We start from the raw sequence: 19,433 nt of genomic DNA, 5'->3' as shown, positions 1-19,433 counted from the left end.
ATCAGAGGAACACGTGGAAACAGGATGCACCACGGGAAGAAGATAGTTCGGTCTCACCTTTAAAACAGTATAAAATTATGTTTTCTCCTTCATAAAAAACTACATTTACAACACGAGAAAGAAAAACGACACACAGTGAACACAGTTTCATCACTTTATTACAGTAAATGAGTCCATATCATACACACAGAACAGAGACAGACAGGTTTGTGTTTTCTTTCTCTCTCCTCCTCCTCCTTCTATCCCTCCATCATCATCATCATCATCATCTGTCTATTCCACCGACTCATCAGACACATCAGGCCAGGATGAACTCAACAGCATTGGAGTTAAAAAAAAAAAAAAAAAAAAAAAAAAATTAAATAAAAGTCACAACGTGTGAAGATCTGATCGGTTAAATAAAACAAAGGAGGAAACATCACACACACACACACACGTAAACAAACAACACACACGTTCATTTCCACCATCTTGTCATCGTTAGCAGCAACTCTGAATGCCACACAGCACGTAATACAAAAATGCCCACGTATAGCGCACGTAGCCGGACACTCGTCACATTATTTCTCATCCAGCTTCAACACTTTCTGAGGTCGCTCCTGGGTCCCTGGACTCGGTCTGAAAAACCCCCGGCGACCTGCAGCTAAGACATTTTCTTCTTCTTCTTCTTCTCAATACTGCACAGTAATCGTTTATCGCAGTCTGTCACAACAAGTAAAGAGTTCTGCTCCAAAATGAAGAGCAGAAACCAGAAGCTTAAAATAAAACTTAAGACGTCTGATGAATGTCCTCAATGTGTTTTTAACGAATGAGGACGAATCACAAGTTCACAAGGAGTTTTTAATCTGATAATGTCATGTACATAGTGTAACTTCCCGGGTTGAAGACACAGCTGCATCGTGGGAAATGTAGGTTTATGTAGGGAACGCAAATCTGCATATACGCTACCAGTTAAAAGCCTGGACACACCGACATTTTTAACTGGTAGTGTGTGTATATTTAAATTTAAAGGGACCATTTAAAGTGACAACTCCCCCTACAGGCAAGAAAGGAAACTGCTGTTATCTGGATATTATTTCTGGTTACTTTGCAGACTTGAAACCAGATTTTTAATTGTAAATATAACATGTTCCACTGAGGAATGCATGATCAACAAAATGGTAAAAAGAAAAACTTTGACAACAGGAAACTTAAAGACGTATCAGAGCTTTAAGGCTTCACGAGAACATCTTGGAGCAGAACTCTAAAATATTCACTTCTTCAGTCAGAACGAAGGAGGGGAGCCGAGTAACAAAACGCCGTCAGAGCTACTTTACAGCTTTTCACTGACTACGAGGAAAGAGAAGGAGAGAGAAAGAGATCGTCAACAAACATGAGGAGTAGGCTGTTTTTTTTTTGTCTTGTTTTTTTTTTGTTTTTTCCTTTTCTCTTTTTTTCAGTATTTACACTTTGGATTGTGAAAAAAAGAAACTTATTTACAAAAATGCACAAACTAAGACCGTGTCGTCGACAGGATGAGAGGAAACGAGATATAAACAACTCTGTAATAAAAAGTAAAAAGAGAGGGGGGGGGGGGAGGAAAAATAAAAAATAAGAATCAGTGATATTTACATGTGCGATAAGCCGAGGATGACGGAGAGCGGAGAGAGAGAGAGGGGAAGAGACGGCTTCTGAAAGTAAAAAAAAAAAAAGGCGGCCGTGCTTGATTCCCGTCCTCTGGCGTCCGTCCCGAGCCCTGAGCGTGGACGCCGCGGGACGGGAATCAAACGGCGCCGGCAGGGGGACTTTTTTTTAACAGGAAACGATGGAGGGATGGGACCAGTTTTAAAAACCAGGAAGGAAGCAGCAGTGAAATATATGCTCTAAAACTCTCCTCTTATAAAATGAACGTGTGCAGGTGGATTTAAAAAATAAAAATAAAAATAAAAATAAAAAAATCAGGTGGAGACCGTGGTACGATAGTATAAAATATACTATACTACAAACTTTCAAGTGGTCTGTACTGCTTACTAAAAACCTGTACTGGTGGCTGCTCTACTCCTAAAACACTGGCTGTTCAGACGGCAGCGTGGAATAAATTCAGACACACACACACACACACACACACACACACACACACACACACACACACACACACACTCGACACCGACAGCGATACATTCTCCGGGCGACCTAAACTTGATTTACTTCTAAACTTATCTCTAAAAAGCTCTTATTTCTTTAAGCCCTCACGCGTCCTCCGAGCCATGGCGTTAAATCCAAAATTGGTCCTTTAATAAACAACAGGAGCACAACAAGCACACAAACAAACAAACAAACGAACACAAAGAGGGATTCACCCACATTAAGCCTCCGTATATGTTTCTGTGTCCGTTGATCCATAAAGAAGCTAAAACGTCATGATTTAAAAGATTTCTCCGTCTCTGAGTGACTCCAACTTCCACAAAGAAATATTCATTCATTTCTTTTCTTTAAATCGCAGCTGTTTTTTTTGTTTGTTTGTTTTTCTACATTTAAATCAGGACAGAAATGGCCCCAAATTAGTTCTTGAACTAGTTCTCGTTTGCTTTTAATCTTCCAACATCTACATGTGAATCTTGAGCAAAATAAAGACTCAGACTCATTGTTTTAACCAATGTTAAAATGTAAAACTGACCCTAAAATAATCTTCTCAAATTCTCATCGTTTTACAATAACATCTTAAACAGCTCAGGGATTTTTTTTGCAAATTTAAGAAGCATTTTGGTTTAATTAAAAGAATAAAATCTAATCAAACATCAGATTATTTTAGTGGGAATATTAGGGCAAAACTAATTATTAAACTTTTCTTTCTTTGCAGAGACTTTAAAAATGTTGAAACATGCAAACACAGTTTATCTGTGGAGTCGATTCATTTAAAACGAGGGCGTTTGACTTTATTTAAATTTGTATTTTACTTTGGTTGTTGCTTCTTTTGTTAGAAGGTTTTTTTGTCAATTAATTCCACAACTGTGCCTAAACCTGCCTTTGTGTGACTTAATGTTAATCCCATCAACATCTTCTAGTTTTCCTTCAAGTAGAATGAAAAACAAGTTTGCTTGATTTTAAAAGACTAATTCTTCTTTCTGCACAGCTTTAAAAATGAAATTAAAACCATGAGACGAGGAGAATTCCCCTGAATCTTTAACCAACAAGTCAACACTGATTCCTAGGTTTCATTTAAAACATAAAAACGTGTTAAAAGCCGAGAACGAGCCTCGGTTCAGGCTTGATTTGATATTTTCATGGGTTTAAACTTAGTTTCGGGTCCATAAATATATATACGACAAGGAACGGGGTCTGGAGGAGAACACATTTTATCTGACGCTGAAGAATCTTCACCGCTAAGTCGACGCTGGAACCGGAGGATTAATTTTTCTGCTGCGTTCGTTCTCCTGACCTGAGTTAAATAAAAGTCCTTTTTAATGTGGAAAAACCCAAATCTAGTCCTGGTCACTGAAACACTGAGGAATAAAAACATAACTAGAGACGCAAGATGATTTCATTAGTCAAATAAATAAACACAAAATGCTGATTTAAAAAAAAAAAAAAAGTAATATCACAGAGGACCAGCCCCGACTATTGAACCTTCTCTTACCACCTGAACAGCAGCAGCAGCAGGACAACTCTGTGTGTGTGTGAGTGTGTGTGTGAGTGTGTGTAGGTGTGTGTGTGTGAGTGTGTGTGAGTGTGAGACCCTGGCAGCTAAGGAGCTAACGGTTTGTTCGAAGCGTTTACTGTACAGAAAGGGACCGGCGTCTAAGAGGAGAGCAAGCAGCACAGAGGGAAGCTGGAGAGTGTGTGTGTGTGTGGGTGTGTGTGTGTGTGTGTGTGTGTGTGTGTGTGTGTGTGTGTGTGTGTCTGAGACGAGGTGAGGTTTGCAGGCAGGTGCAGGTGAGAAGAAGCTGCGTCAGATTTCAGATGCTGTTGAGAGATCCGGGTACTGAGCTGTGTTGAGATGAGTCTGAACCGGTACCGTCTGCAGAGGAGGAGGAAGGTAGAGTTAGTTAAAACATGGCTGATTTAAAAGTGACTGTTTCACCCTCACTGAGTGAATAAATACTGAGGACGTGTTTCCTTCCTGCTGCTGTCAGACTCCACAATGAACAGTATTATTAGACCTCAAGGTTAAACACTTTGACTATTTACTCTGTGCAACTTTATAAAACAGTTATATTTGGTCTATCTGTGTAATATCTGTGCAATTCAATACTTTTTGCAGCGCTTAAACTTTTGTTTTGTGTAAACTTTTATAGTGCAACAGTTACTGTGGATCATATTCTAACTCTAAATTGCAAAATTTACATCCTAACATTTAATATTAGTTATTATTATTTTACTATTTTTAAGTCATTTGTTTGCAGTTATGACACATTCTCCGAGCTTCATAAATTCACTCTCCATCTTCCCGACAATGATGCCTTCACGAACACTGGGACATTTTATATTCCTACTGGGAAATCTCAGACTTCCGATATCATAGCGTTGACGTTACAGTTTAACTCGGAGGAGAAAAAATAAGTGTCGTATATTGTCACCGTTTGCTGAACGTTAACATATGTGCAGCAGCTTTTCATTTTTATTTTTGAAGCAGTGATTTCTGGGATTGAAATCTCATTTATTTGTCATTCAAGTTGTCTTGAATGCAGCATCAGATCCTTGTCTTTTTTGTGCCCTTTTGTTCGCTGTTGTTGACCATTACAGGAGAAATAAATATTTTCTAATTCTAAGTCAAGTGCTGCCATCTAGTGTCAAGAAAAAGCCACTAAACTACTTTGTTATTGAATAAAAGTGCATTTGTTGAATAGTTTTTTAGGTTTTAATGTAATTTTAGACTAAAAGAATTAGTGTTTGATGTCATATGATTCATATGTTATTGAAGCTGCAGAGGATTCGATAATAAATGCAAACTCAAGGCAAACTAAAGGCACTGATCACTACAGACCTTTAGATATTAAAGTAGAAGTTGCAAAGATAATAATAATGATTATTTTTAGATATTTTTTATGGTTTTATTTGATAAGTGGTAGAGGAATGTGCCACTTTAAGCTTAGTTTCTTATCTGAATTCATATAAAATGTAAAGACTTCACATGCCTCAGGATATTAATAAAACCTATAAAAAGAACCACTTGTGATAAAAAAAAGAACAAAACCTCGATATCGACAAGAATTAAGTGTTAATAAGAGTTTCCCACCGTGGGCGGAAGCAGCTGTATGTGAGCGAGCGTGAGGAGGAATGAGGGTCGAGTTCAGCTGAGGCTGGATTGACAGCTCTGCGGAGAATAAAAGAAGAAAAGGTTTTTATTTAGCACTGACTCATTCAAGCAGGAGAATGGCGTATCGCTGCGTCGGCTGCACCGACTGTGACAAACTTAGCTGAACTTAACAGAACGTCATCGCAGCCAAACACGAAGAGAAAACCCGACGTGTTGTTTGAGTCTGTACCTGTGGTGCTGAAGTTGAAAAGCATGGGCAGCTCTCGGCCGCTGGGCAGTCGCGTGTTTGGCTGGCGCAGCTCGTCGAAGAAGGCGTGTGAGCAGGCCTCTAACGGGGAGAGGCGCGAGGCCGGCGTGTACTCCAGCAGCCGAGAGCACAGCGCGATGGCTTCTGGAGGGGTGCGAGGTTTAAACACCTGGGGAGGAGGAAGAAGAAGAAGAAGAAGAAGGAGAAAAACAGGTTTATTCTCAGTTTATCCCAACAAAACAGGCAAGACAGTCTTTAGATTCACAAATAAACACGTCAACATCTGGAAGTTAAACTAAAATACACTTAATTTAACTCATGAAATAGGTAGAAGCCTCCTATTGAATAATTACTGCATGAGTAAGTATCTGTCAGCAATAAGTTATTTAACCCCAACTGATGCAATGAGTAGCTTCTCATTTCTTAAACAACAATGATCAAGCAGAGATCATCTGAAGATTAAAGCTGCATTATTAAAAACTGGAAGGATAATGGGGGAACCATCGTGTTCGAAGGAAGAAATGTGGTCAGGAAAAAAATCTGATTGATGTTGACGGGCGGTCATTAAAATATTTGGTAAAAATCAAATGGAAGCAAAACAACAGGGCTATGTTTAATAGTGAAAGGAAGAGCATTTCCACACAAACAAACAATGTGAGTGGACTGAACAGCTGTGAAGCCTTAAGACAACCAGCATTCAGTGAGGCTAACCAGGAAAAAGGCTTTGATTTGCTAGGGAGCATAAAGAAGAAGGTCACATGGTGTGATGAGTCCAGATTGATAAACTTCCAGAGTGACGGGGCAGATGAAGTGATGAGACCAGGTCATGTTCACCACAGAGTCCAGACCTGAACCCCACTGAGAATCTTTGGGTTGTGCCAGAGAAGACTTTGACACTCTTGGTGGAAAATGAATGCAACACTGGATGGAAATAAATCTTGTGACATTGAAGAAGCTTCTTACTGAAACGATTTCACAGTCAACGCTGCTGGAATCAAAGCAAAGGTGGTCGACCAAAATATTAGACTTTTTCTTGTTTTAGTTTAAACAATGACATGAAAATAATTATCATCCAATGCTTTTAGATTGACCAGTCCCAGGACTCTACACATCTCTGCAGACTGCACAGTCTGGACTGTTGCTCGGCTATTTTTCCCTCCAGTGTTTATTTACCTTGGTCCATGGATGCGCTTTGATCTGAGGGAACTTGAACTCTGTGTAGTTTGGATTCATCTCTCGAATCTGCTCCCTGGTCGGCGTTCCCAACACCTGAGAACAGATGAGGAAGAACCGTGAAGGCGACTATGATAACACACACACACACACACACGCACACCAGCAGGAAATATATAAGCAAACCTAAACCCGGGGAGACTGAAACAGAAACACTCGCCTTGATAATCTCTACTAGCTGGTCCACGCCGCTGTCCCCGGGGAATATGGGCTGTCCCAGCAGCAGCTCTGCCAGCACACAGCCAGCCGACCAGATGTCAATGTTTGCTGTGTAGTCGGTGGCACCGAAAATAAGCTCGGGGGCGCGATAATACCGAGAGCAGATATACGACACGTTGGGTTCGCCGCGGACCAGCTGCTTGGCGCTGAGAGAAAAATAAAAAAACAAGAAATCACTATAAATGACAGCGGCCCAAGGCATAGATTCTTAAGATACCACCATGAATGATAAAAATGACATAAGTAGATATTTATATTTTTCATGATGCATGTGAAAGAATCATGAGGCATCAAAAAAAATGCGGATCAAACAAATGAAATACAAGCCTCAAAAATATCAAGAGGACACAAGCCACTACTGCAAACTCAAGATCATTGAGAGATTTCTGCACAAAGAATGTAATGAGATTATTTTTTTATAACTCCTGAAATAACAGCACTGAAGACTGTTGGAGACGATGTGGAACCTCTATGACTAGTAATCATATCCATGTTTTTTTGGGCTTCTCAAAAATACAACTATATATTGGAGAGCGGTGGAATCTGAGATTAACTAAATAATGTGGGTGGAGCTAGTTTTATCTTTATTATTTTTACTTTATATCTTGGTTCAATACCTAAAACAGCCATAGACAAAGATAAATACTTACAGAAGATACTTTGGGCAAGTAGTAGAAAATCTATAACCTGAAAATGGTTGCAAATTGGACCAGTGGTGTAGGATTGTAAAAGATATTTATAGTATGGAGAGATTTACCTTTGTTTTAAGGCTTGAACTGGAGAAATGTACTGAACGCTGGTAATGCACATTGTACTGAATAGTGTGACGTGACACCATGATGCATTTATACCGCGACATCAGTGATGACCTCATGTTCTTTGTATTTGACATTCAAAACAAATTAAAATAAAAACTAAACATATAAAAACATACTACAAGGAAAAAAGTCGAGCACATACAGGAAAGTAGTTGAGGGTAAAAGCTGCTGCAGTTAAATTCAGGTCTAGTCTGAGTGGAAACACGTTCATGATGCTCACCTGCCGAAGTCACACAGCTTCAGGATGGCAGTTTCAGGGTCGACGAGCAGGTTTTGGGGCTTGATGTCTCTGTGACAGACGCCCTGGGAATGGATGTAAGCCAGGCTGCGGAACAACTGGTACATGTACACCTGGAGAGAGACCACAACACGAGGACGACACAAGATCAAGCCTCAACTCTTCAACAAAAAGATGCACGTGGAGAGTTTAGAGGAAGAAATGCTTGAACGACGGGCAGGTGAATTACCTTCACATATATGATGGGAATGATGCTCTTGGCCTTGTTAAAATGCCTGGCAACCCTGTAGACCGTCTCAGGGACAAAGTCCAGCACCAGGTTGAGGTACACTTCATCTTTCTGTACAGGACAAACAGAGAATCAACGGAGACGAGGATTAAAACATTCAAGACGACTATAAACAAAAACAACCTGACCTAAATTTTCAAGTAAGATACTTAAGCAATATTAAAACATTTCTATATTTATCAGTCTGAAGAAATTGGCCGCTTCCCCTTTTTTTTTTTTAGTTCCCTGGTGTATTTTTTATGTTGCATTTCTTTCTGCCTCATTTAATCATTTTCTTAGTCTAACCAGATCTGGGTATTGCTCCTGATATCCTGAATAGGTTCAATTAAATATAAATTCATTTAGTTTGTAAATAATTACACTTAAATCTAAAACTAATGTTGGTGGTTCCAGAGATTTGTGGCATTTCCACAACATTTCACCTCTTGTTTCACATCGTGTGCTTTAACAAGTGCTTCTGTGGTTTTTTTGATCTTTTTTCACAAGTAAACAGTTTCACAGTGGGATTTTTAACAGAAGGATGCAGGAAATAGCATCGATTAAATATCACTGTGGGTCTGTGGTGACATGGCAAAACAGATTTGGGCTTCAGCGTTTGCTTTGAGATATTTTGCCTTCTTTCAAATCTCTTTAAAGCATTTGCTTGCGCAGGATCAAGTACCTTCTCGCCACTGGAGTAGAAGAAATAACGTAGTCGCACGATGTTGCAGTGATCCAGCTTCCTCATAATCTGTAGCTCTCGATTCTGCAGAGAAAAAGAAAACAGCCTAAGCATGTGACCTTCTGACCGACTCAGCACAATCATAATTAATGACGCCAGGGGAAATGCATCCTGGGATACCTGGCGGTCCAAAGTCCACAGAGGTTATTTCCCGAAAATGGTGGAACAAGAACACACCTGAACATTTAGACTGATGCAGATGTGTGTTTTGAAATAGAACATTTCAGGAGAACACAGAGAGAGGCTAGAAAGGGGCTTCAAACAATTGTAGTCGTCCTAGAGATTAATCATTCTACACCAGGGTTTTCAAAGTGTGGGATAGTGAGCTTCACCTAAGAGAACTCAAAAGCAGCCGCGCCCTCCATTATTATTATTATTATTACTATTATTACTGTTACTGTTGATGCTTTGTATGTGACAGCAAGCTTGGCCTTTAAACTTCGGTGCTTAGTTTCGATATGACGGTGGAATTTACATGTCCGCATACTGTTGATAACTAGTCGTAACATTCAGTACATTTACATGCACGTAAAAACAAAAAAAACACATTATTGCCTTAATCCGATTCTGACTGGACAACAAGTGCAGTTAAAGACTGACTAAAATCAGAGTTCTCCTTATCCGACTAAGACATATTATGTGATTGGAAACCGATTTTCTCCGGCATGTATTCGCCTTAATTGGAATTTAACTAGACAACGTGTGTGCAAATGCTCCACATCCACTTTGCTGTCGTATGACCCCAGAACAAAAGCATCGAAGAAAGCCGGTCACAGAAGAAGAAGAAGCTAAACAGAGTCAGTAGAAAAACCACCTGAGGGATAGTGCCATCTTATCTGCACCATAAGTAGCTGCCAACATGCTGTAAATGCTGAAAAGTTGCAGACTAGTGGCGACGGTGCAGGACACGTCGGTGTGATTTTGATTATGACTGATCAGAAAACGAGCCCCACCTTAAACCTCTTATCCTGCAGGACCTTCTTGATGGCCACCATCTCCTGGCTGTCGATGAGGCGAGCTTGGTACACCACACCGAACGATCCATTTCCGATAACCTGCAGGGTCAGGAGAGAAGACGGGAGTTCAGATTTGTCACAAGCTGCGGTTTATTTGCTTTCATGTTCAATGTCTGAACCTGTGCTCAAAGTAATATTAGTTTTCAGGCGAAGAGACCGAAAATTCACACTATTTCCTGAAAGCTGTTCACAGCTTTATGCTAAATCTCCTTTTATAACCGTGACTGCGCCACGTAACTAAACACACATTGCAAGCATAAATGTCTCCATCTTTTTATGGCTATTTTTAAGTGAAGGTCAGACTCTGCAGCGTGAACCGTCGGCCAGCTGGCATAGATGAAATATGCAGCACACAATAATGGGCTACTACTCAATATGAAACATTACTCGTTCAGGTTCAGGAAATATAAAACCTTTATACTGTTCAGGTTCTCTATTTAAAGCCATATTGAATTTGCTCTGTGGTAGAACTTGTTCTAAGTGTGGAATCAGACTCCCTTGATCAAACCTGTCTGATATAAAAAAGGGTTGAAAGCACAGCTGATTTAAGAAATAAGGAGATTTTACCACATTGTGATGATATTTCTATTGATAAATTCTAGCTGGGGCCGTTCTGGGTGGAGTTTGTATGTTCTCTCTGTATCTGCCTGAGTTCTATCAAGGTACTCTGGTTTCCTCCCACCCTCAAAAGACATGCTCGTCTCTAACTGGCTATAGGTTGTTTGTCTCTCTGTGTTAGTCCTGAGATAGACTGGAGACCTGTCCAGGGTGGACCCCACGCCTCTCACCCAATGACAGCTGGGATAGACTCCAGGACAAGGGACACGGACAAAGACAACTCAATTTGTAGAGTTTCTTGAAGACATTTCTCCACTAATTCAAGTTCTAACGAAACTGAAAACTTAATCTAATTTGCAAAGTAGCAGATTGATAATAACCAGTAGTTGCAGTCCTAGAGTATAGATGTGATATTAACAGCTATAGAGGGTTTGCACTGACGTCACTGCCGCCCCGGGGCCAAACACAGTGAAATATATCAGTAAATACAGCGAGACCAGGAAAAATGTGGATTATCAGATCAAATTAAGGAACAACTACATCCACAAACTTATCTGACAGCCCTACAAAACATAACTTAAGAAGTAACTTAAGGTCTGACTTCATCAATAAATACAGCATAAATAAATATTACCTGACACTAACCACAACACCAGGTTTCTGTGCCTGGATTCCAGTTGTTTCTTTGTAATGTCAATCGTACAACAGCTCTTTGCCTTTACTGTTTTAATCAATTTTACAATTTAGACGCTATTAAAGCATCTGATTCAAACTCATGCTGCTAATCTCCATGTTCAACTATCACTTTTTGACACTCAGTGGCCGTAACCATGAAGAATTCAGTGTGCATACCCTCTATAGGCAATTGTGATTTTCAAATTATTAATATATTAACACCTCAATAGCCCTATATTGCTGCAGGCATTGGAAAAGTGTCAACACCTCTGATAAGGAGGGATAATAATTATTGACTTTCAGACAACGACGGTGATAACTTGCGCACGCTACCAGAGCCATTAGGTTTATCTTAGAAGTGATAGACGCGGATGCATGACTCTCGCTTCCTGGGGTTTCATTGGCTCGTCACTGACACAATTATGTCACGTTATCAGGAAAAAAAAACAGAAAGTAGGCCATAAACCGAGCCTTGAGAGTGATAAATCTCAGCCCCTGGCACAGTAGTTATGGAGTCACTGGTATTGATCAACAGTATTATCAAGTTCAGACACATTTATTGCGGGCGTCTTGTGTGCGTGCGGTGATTAAAGCCTCGGTTAGAGTGGTGGATGATATAATAAACGTTGTAGCGTCTCACGGTGATGCCGTTTTACTCACCTTGATGTCCGTGTAGGAGACTTCCTGTGGGCGGTCCGGTCCCTGACCTGGCGTCGCCACGACTGTTGTCACCTTCCCGCTGTCTCCTAGGTAACAAGCACATGGACGTAAGGTCAAGAGACGAAGAATGAGGAATAATATGAAATGTTATCTACTAATTACTACTAAAGTTGTAAGAAGGATTCTTTCTATAAGAACCACGGATTAGGCTTTACACTGGGACCAAACATCCGTCTTAGGACACTTGTCTTAACATCTGGGCCGTCTCTCCGCTGGCCATTTGAATATTTAGGTTAATGAGACGGCCCAGTGAATGGATGTCAACTTTACAAAAAGCCTCAGAGGAAGGAGATGGGAATGGTAAGAGTTCATATTCAAGACACTGTGACTAATTAAACTGGGAACGAACCCAGAAATAGGCCAACCGCTTTTATTTGTCCTGATAAAGTACCTTAATAGATAACAGTGTTCGATGAAAAGGTTATTTTGCCACATCAAATACGAGCCAACACACACCCCCCAGATTAGATTACTTGGTGTTTGACTCATTTGCAGATTAGGAATGAGCCATGAAAGGTTTGATTGGTTGAGAAATTTGGCCTCAACGGAGAAACAAACACCTTCAAAACAAACATCCTGGTTTGTGTTTTATTGTGAGTGATTACATTTACGAGGAGGATATTTCTTTAGCTCAATAAAAATAACTGAGATTTAAATTCAGCCGTTTACATGAATATTTTTTGCCAACTTTATTGACAACCCTGTACTGAATTAATAAATGACAAATAAACAAATTATATTACCACAAACTTCAGGATTTGTTGAACTTTTTTTTAGTGTACACATTACGGGGTGTTGTGAATTTTCTTTTCAGCCTCACTAACCAAACATGTAGCTGTATCTTAACAGATCAATACAGTTACATGGATGCAGGTTTGCTGCATCTCTCTAACGTCTGCTCCTCACTGTTAACTCTCTAATTTAAAAATAATAGAAAAATACAGTCAAAATAGATTCATAGTTAAACTTCACAGAGGTCATCTGATCAGCATTTTTACAGCACTTTAACTCATTAACTTATGTGCAGAGTGTGATTCTGTTAAGGTGTAAAAATCAATACAATGTGTTTTTTTTATGCATTAGTTATGCAGGAATAATGAACCTGGATCATTACACCATACACACGAGTACACCACACACAAAAGTAAAATAAGTGCATAACACACATTTTGAAAATAAATTAAAATATACCAAAGCCACAAATCCAATAGGCTCAAAGAAAGATCAACAATAAAGACAACTGTCCATTTGCTACTTTGAATTCGAGTAATGAGAATATTTTAGATGTGTCGGGAAATTATTCCACAATTTTTGCATCATCTGAATAATTCAGCTGATTATAATTACACAGTTTGGGCTCGTAGAGCAAAAACTACAAAAAAGACAGCCACTTTTAAATCAACCGTTATTATCTGCAAAAATTATTTCTGTGGTTTGAACCGAGTCCTGAAAGGAGCTACTGAGTTCTGGGGTTATTTTAACCAGCGTGTTCAGTCAAGTGGGTGAAAATTTCTCCTGCGCTGATCTGCGCTGTTTAAATAATAGAGCAGCCCTCTGTCGTGTGGCTGTAGTCGCGTTGTATCGCTGTCACTCCGGCCACGTCCACATACTTAATGCTTTGTTTAGCAAACAAGACAATGCACTTATTGATATGGCCCTCTTACGGACGGGACTGCGTGTCCTGGTGTTCTCGTGCGTCCGTGCCCACGCGCTGTCCTCGGCCGCAGAAGTGTGGCGTTATTCAATAGGTGCGCTGGCGATATCTGTTACAGCTGAGACCGTGAGGCCTTCAGAGTGACCGGGTCACTGTGTTTTCTTTCTGCCTCAGTGACTAGGTTCACGCTCTGGACAGCAACAAATACACACAAACTGGGCGGCAGGTTAAAAGTAGGGCATGTGGTTAAAGGACACAATTATGCCATTTTTGTTCTCCTGATGTATCAGCTGAAGATATCACGGATCTTTCCCTGCTTTAAACGCATGAAAAAGGGATTTCTTCAGGCTGAAAACTTGCCGACGGGCAGCAATCTATCATAATAAAGACTAGGCCCGACTCCGGCTTTGTCCGAGTTCCTGATTTATCGTCACGTCACGGTTCGAGCTCAGTGTTTTCACATCGGCGCTGCATTGTGTCCCTCTCGGGCTTCCTGTCATTCACCTGACATTCACGGAAGGAAACTCTGGTCTGCACAAGGAAACGGTTCCTAACGACAGGCCATTTTTCAAACACCATCACATCCACTTTTTTTTTTTTTTTTTTTTAAACAGACGATATTTTTTTTTAGCCAAGAAGCAAACGCAGTATAATCCCAGATTAATGCATTAAGCAGCAGATTTCTACATTAATGGGTTGACTTTATGCACGAATACAAGCTGCCCTCGTATGAACTTCACATCTTAATTTTAAAGTAGGATTTAGACAATCTAGTTTATTAATATGCGGTTCAATGCAGTAGAGTCTTCCACAATCTAACCAGGTCGTTTAGTCCAAAGGGAGAATGGAGCTGATGAAGCTTCTATCAAGTATATATTGTTTTAAGAGGTAATTGGACAGCGTAACTTCTGACACACACAATTTGGAATTCATTGTGGGGTGTGTTTCACCCAATACAAAGTCCAATACCATTTCAATGGAGCAGCAGATCATTGTAAAATTAGAATTAAATCCCAACAAAGAGACTCTAGACCAACTTTCAACCCAAAAAAAATAATGTTTCACATTAGCGACAACCACGATTCACTGCACAGGAAATATTAATGATTAATATTTTATACCTCACTTTAATTTGTGTACTTGAACATTTCCTTTAAAAGCTCGACGGTGAGGAGACGAGACTGTGACTGTCTCTGCGTGATCGTGTCACACGGAGACGAATAGCCGCTCCACAGACTGAATAATGGTGCGACTGCTCGGACACTGTCACAGCAGCAGCAGCATGTAATTACACCGCGACGTGTGGACATTTATAGCAGTAAGATGAATTTCCTTTTCCTTTCAGGATGTTAAATCTTCACATAAAATCTCAAATGATGTTAAATCATCAATTAAAAAGCCGACACTCTAATTTCCAAGGAGGCAGGAAGGTCCACTGTAAAAGATAAGCACAGTGAAAGGGTTTTATTCTTTCTTTAGTCCCATTCCTTTACCTGACAAGACATGTCAGGGCCTGTCAGTTCCTCCCTAGGACACTCACACCAGCTGCTGTAATGCAGTACAGTATTTTTACACCATCTACTCATCCCTATGAACTATTTTGGTAGGTAAACCGGTGGGAAAGTAAACCGTAACTTAATCCATCTAACCCACAATATGTCTTAATAATCTGTACTTTTTACTTGAAAGATTTTGCAACATCAAACAGAGGAGCAAGAGGCTAAACCAGGAGCAGTGTTTTAGAGGATTTTGTGGCAGCATAAGTACATAAAACGGCAAACATTTCATCATAAACATCTCCCCGTGTTATTCATAATGACAGCCCATGTCCAAGTTTAATTTAACCACCCTTTCTCAACGCCATATCAAACCGTGTGGTTAAATGCGTTAATCCTGCCTGCCTGAAATAGCTTCCAGGTCCTTTACACCTGAAAAAAAATACCCATCAATCATTCTGAGGAGCATCTAACAGCCAAAGGGAACATTTGGACGGCAGAGGAAGAAACAGAGAAATGTGGGGGGGGGGGGTCACACTGCTTTGAACTGGAGACGACCTCCCACCGGGATAGCTGTAATATCAAGAGACACATCACTGTCTGCTAATGGGTGATAAGGTTTGGATTAACTCACACGCACACTGTTCTCTGCTTACACCTGTCGCTACGGTGATAAAAGGCCGCGCTGTAAGTCCATCTCAAACCGAGGAACACGGTTTCCGCTGGTTTGAACAAGGGAAATTAAAGACTTTTTAAGACCGTTATGGGTTAAATTTAAGACCTACATAAAGTACAAAAAAAATAAGGAAAATCAGAAACCCAGAATTACTTTCAAAATAATAAAATTGATCATTGAACTACTCAACTCAGAACATCTCTCCATGAATGAGGAACAGAAACATAATAGCCTTCACACACACAGGCTGCAGAGTTTGAGCATCCTCTTGCACATAAGAACTGTTCAGCACACGTTTCAGCCACTCGATGAAGATTATTTTGTTCAAGCCAACAATCACTCTTCTTACATTTGACCATTTCCCAAGTTGGTAACAAGGTTCATGTGACAGAAGAAGTCTCGAATCCAAAGGGTGGAATCTCCCCGGTGCAGCAACATATTCAGACCCGGGGGCTGAACTATGAATTCCACTTCCCAGTCTCATTTATAGTTTTATTTCTGCGTACTGCTAATATTTATGTTTCATAAGGAACTGCACGGAACTATCTGTGAATGCCACCAACGCATTGAACCAAAAGCGAATTAAGAAGTGAATAGGCGTAAGGACTTAAGACGCGTAAGGACGACGCAAAATGTGTCCGTATTCAAGACTTTTTAAGGTCTCAAACTGGGAAGATTAAGATCTTTAACAGTGACATGAAGTCAGCCCCAGACGTGGCAGACTACTGTCTACACCTAAATAAAGTACAAACATTCATAAACACTCGTCTGTAGCAAATCCTCCAGATCTGCTGGCCTAACATCATCAGTAACAAAGACCTGTGGCAACGTACAAATCAGAAACCAGCGGATGAAGAGATCCTCCATCGGCGTTAGAGACGGATAGGCCATACTCTCCATACACCAGCTTCAAACACCACAAGGTGGAATCCCCAAGGGAAAATGAAGAGAGGACGACCATGTAACGCATAGCGCCGTGACCTGGAGGCAGATGTCAAGAAAATGTTCCACACCTGAGGACTGTCAGCTGGAGAAGTTGGCTCAAGATCGAGATGCGTGGAAAACCCTTGTTGATGGCCTAAGCTCCACATGGGATAATCGGCATAAGAGAAATTATCAAATTTTAGACATTTCAAGTCTCTGCTGAAACCCTGGAGGAAACACACTCATTGGCAGCACACCAGCAGACAGCCAAAGGTCTTGTGATGTGCATCATCTGCATCATCTTCATCCTCCAGGCGTCGGCCACCTGCTGCTAAGCCTTTGCCCCACAGGTGACCTTGGTGAAGGGGCAACTTTTCCGCCCTGACCCTTCTCCAGGCGAGCCGCACTTGTTACCTGACGCCACCCTCTCCACAACACCCACTAAGACACCCTCGATGTAACACTTAAGTTGAGGCATTTGAGTCCATATTGGCCACAAAGAACAACAGAGCCCTTTAAATTGCTCACTCACACTGACCACAGTTACATCACAAAAATCAACTTGAAGCAAAAAAAAATATGTATAATCAATAAACCGGATTATTTTTTTCCCAAATTGACTGTCGTTAGAATTGGTTAAATTGATGACTGGTGATCTAAGCTGACACCAGATGCGGATGAATTTACACATCCATCGGCCGGACAGAGAACTAGAAACATACAAAACAAGTGGCTAACGTTAGCACGCTAGCTAGTTTAGCATGCTAGCAGGTTCGTTAGCCACCGCACGGAGAAATGACAATTTACTCTTTTGTGATAAATAATACCAAGCTGCGTTTCTTCGAAATGAAGTCAGATAATTAAAATATTGTGGGATATGTACATTCACGAGAAGGAGACGCGTGTTAATTTGAACTTACTGGCGAGCTTAAGGTTGGAACATCCTGACGAGCTGCTGCCGGAGGCCTGCGGGACTCCGGACTTTCCTGTGCTGCTCCCCACGGCAGCGGCTGATCCGGCGGACGCAGCGGCGGCGGCTCCTGGTACACCTGGCGGCTCAGCAAACGAGCTGGTCCTGGGCCGCCCGCTGCCGCTCATATCTCAGTGCAGGGGTCAGGGTTGTTTTTTCACAGTTTTTCAGCTAAGCGACTATTAATTATAAATAACGGGCAGCGAATAATCGTGGAAAGACACACGGAGAAATACCGCTCCCGTTGCCGCCGGCTGTCTGGGCTGATAGCGGTTGCTAGACACCTAGAAACGGAACGCTCGCAATGCCACCTGGGAGATGTAGTTTAAAGCGGCTGATGTTCAGGTTTGCCGCTGTAGCTTTCACAAATCAAAACAACTACAAATTTAAACCTAATTAACCAGGCCACAAAAGGGACAACAGTCACAGTACACGTTGCAAAAAAAATAAAATATACATTTATACATAACTTTCTGTATTAGGCTGAAAAAAGACAAATTTAAAAATCTGAGAAAACTGCACAGTAGCTTCAAAAGTAAAATACTAATACATTTTAACGTGAATTCCTACTTTAAAAGCACAACTTCCCAAGTAATTGTTTGACTCATCAATACAAAAAAATAATATCAATAAAAAATACAATGTGCTTGCTAAAAAAATATGTTTTTCTTGTTTTTACTGACGTTCAAAATGTGACTTAGGCAATTATGCTGCTAAGCTAATTATATTATGATATTATTTTTTATTACGTTAAAACTCAACTGGATTAACTTACAATACTTTTTTTTATCATAATGTTATCTAACATAGTGAGTGATTTGTCTTGTTATCTGATGCTATCACCTGATGAAGGCCACTGGACTTAATTGGGACTGAGAAGTCCTCTTCATCGTCCCACAGAGTGTGTTTACTGTACAGGAGGTTTTCTGACTGGGTCTCGTTGCCTTAACTCACCTCCTCACCCAACATGACCGGAGTCTGAAAGGCCGTTCTAATCCAGTAAGCACTCTTCATATTGATATGCTTGATCGAGGGCGGCTGGAGAGGAACACACTGTATGTTTTAGGGATTTGGGGGGATAATTTTCTGTCGGGTCAAAGTGGCCAAATTTGTTCACGGTTGATTTTTCCAGTAATTTAGAGATTACAGAGTGTAACATCAGACTAATTCGTATATTTTCACACGACGAATTCAGGGAAATAAACTCAAAAGACGTGAGACATTGTGTTAGATCTTTAATATTTTCAATATTTAGTTTTTTTTTTTTTTTTTGTCGTTTAGAAATATTGCACATGGTCAACATGCCTGCTTATGAGATAACACTCACCTCGCTCATCCTAAAATTCCTTCTCCAAAGTAAGGACAGTTTATTTTTAAGCACAATCATACAGTGTACACGCATACATGTGTGTGTATGCACATATGTCTGCGCGGGTGCGTGCGCGTGTGCATGTGATAGCACGTGCATGCAGATAAGACACTTTTCAGCCCTAACTCCAAAGTGATGTGGTTGATAGTCTTCTATTACCTGTGCAACCATATATTCAGGATATATATATATATATATATATATATATATGTGTGTGTATGTGTGTACATGTACATCCTGAATGTATAGTTCAATTATATCCTGAATCAACTGGTTTTCATAACAGTCAAGATGGCAGATAAAATAGTCACGGTGACTATAAAAATACTGTCTCTAGAGTAGAATATAGAATGTAGAGTACAATGAAAAATATA

The 19,433-nt window shown here is 40.4% G+C and overlaps 1 protein-coding gene across 1 annotated transcript; it reads right to left on the bottom strand.

Moving 5' to 3' along the window:
• Positions 1–140: 140 nt before the first annotated feature.
• Positions 141–18,001, bottom strand: gsk3aa (glycogen synthase kinase 3 alpha a). The gene is made up of 11 exons (XM_047605475.1): positions 17,641–18,001; positions 11,911–11,996; positions 9,955–10,056; positions 8,942–9,025; positions 8,221–8,331; positions 7,974–8,104; positions 6,877–7,081; positions 6,657–6,752; positions 5,466–5,652; positions 5,216–5,293; positions 141–3,997 (listed from the first exon to the last, which is right to left on the bottom strand). Exons 1-11 carry the CDS (start codon positions 17,816–17,818, stop codon positions 3,936–3,938), a joined length of 1,320 nt encoding a protein of 439 aa, XP_047461431.1. The 5' UTR covers positions 17,819–18,001; the 3' UTR covers positions 141–3,935.
• Between the last annotated feature and the right edge of the window lie 1,432 nt (positions 18,002–19,433).

The sequence above is a fragment of the Mugil cephalus genome, chromosome 14 (assembly GCF_022458985.1).
Source record: "Mugil cephalus isolate CIBA_MC_2020 chromosome 14, CIBA_Mcephalus_1.1, whole genome shotgun sequence".
Classification (NCBI taxonomy): domain Eukaryota; kingdom Metazoa; phylum Chordata; class Actinopteri; order Mugiliformes; family Mugilidae; genus Mugil; species Mugil cephalus.
The sequence above is the reverse complement of the archived record's forward strand: the minus strand, read 5'-3'. Positions and strand labels throughout refer to the sequence as shown.

Coding starts and splice junctions, on each gene's coding strand:
- gsk3aa (XM_047605475.1), bottom strand. CDS start 17,818: ATGAGCGGCAGCGGGCGGCCCAGGACCAGCTCGTTTGCTGAGCCGCCA. Junction 10,057..11,910: donor TCTCCTACACGGACATCAAG/GTGAGTAAAACG, acceptor CTGACCCTGCAG/GTTATCGGAAATGGATCGTT. Junction 7,082..7,973: donor AAGCTGTGTGACTTCGGCAG/GTGAGCATCATG, acceptor TTTTTCTCTCAG/CGCCAAGCAGCTGGTCCGCG.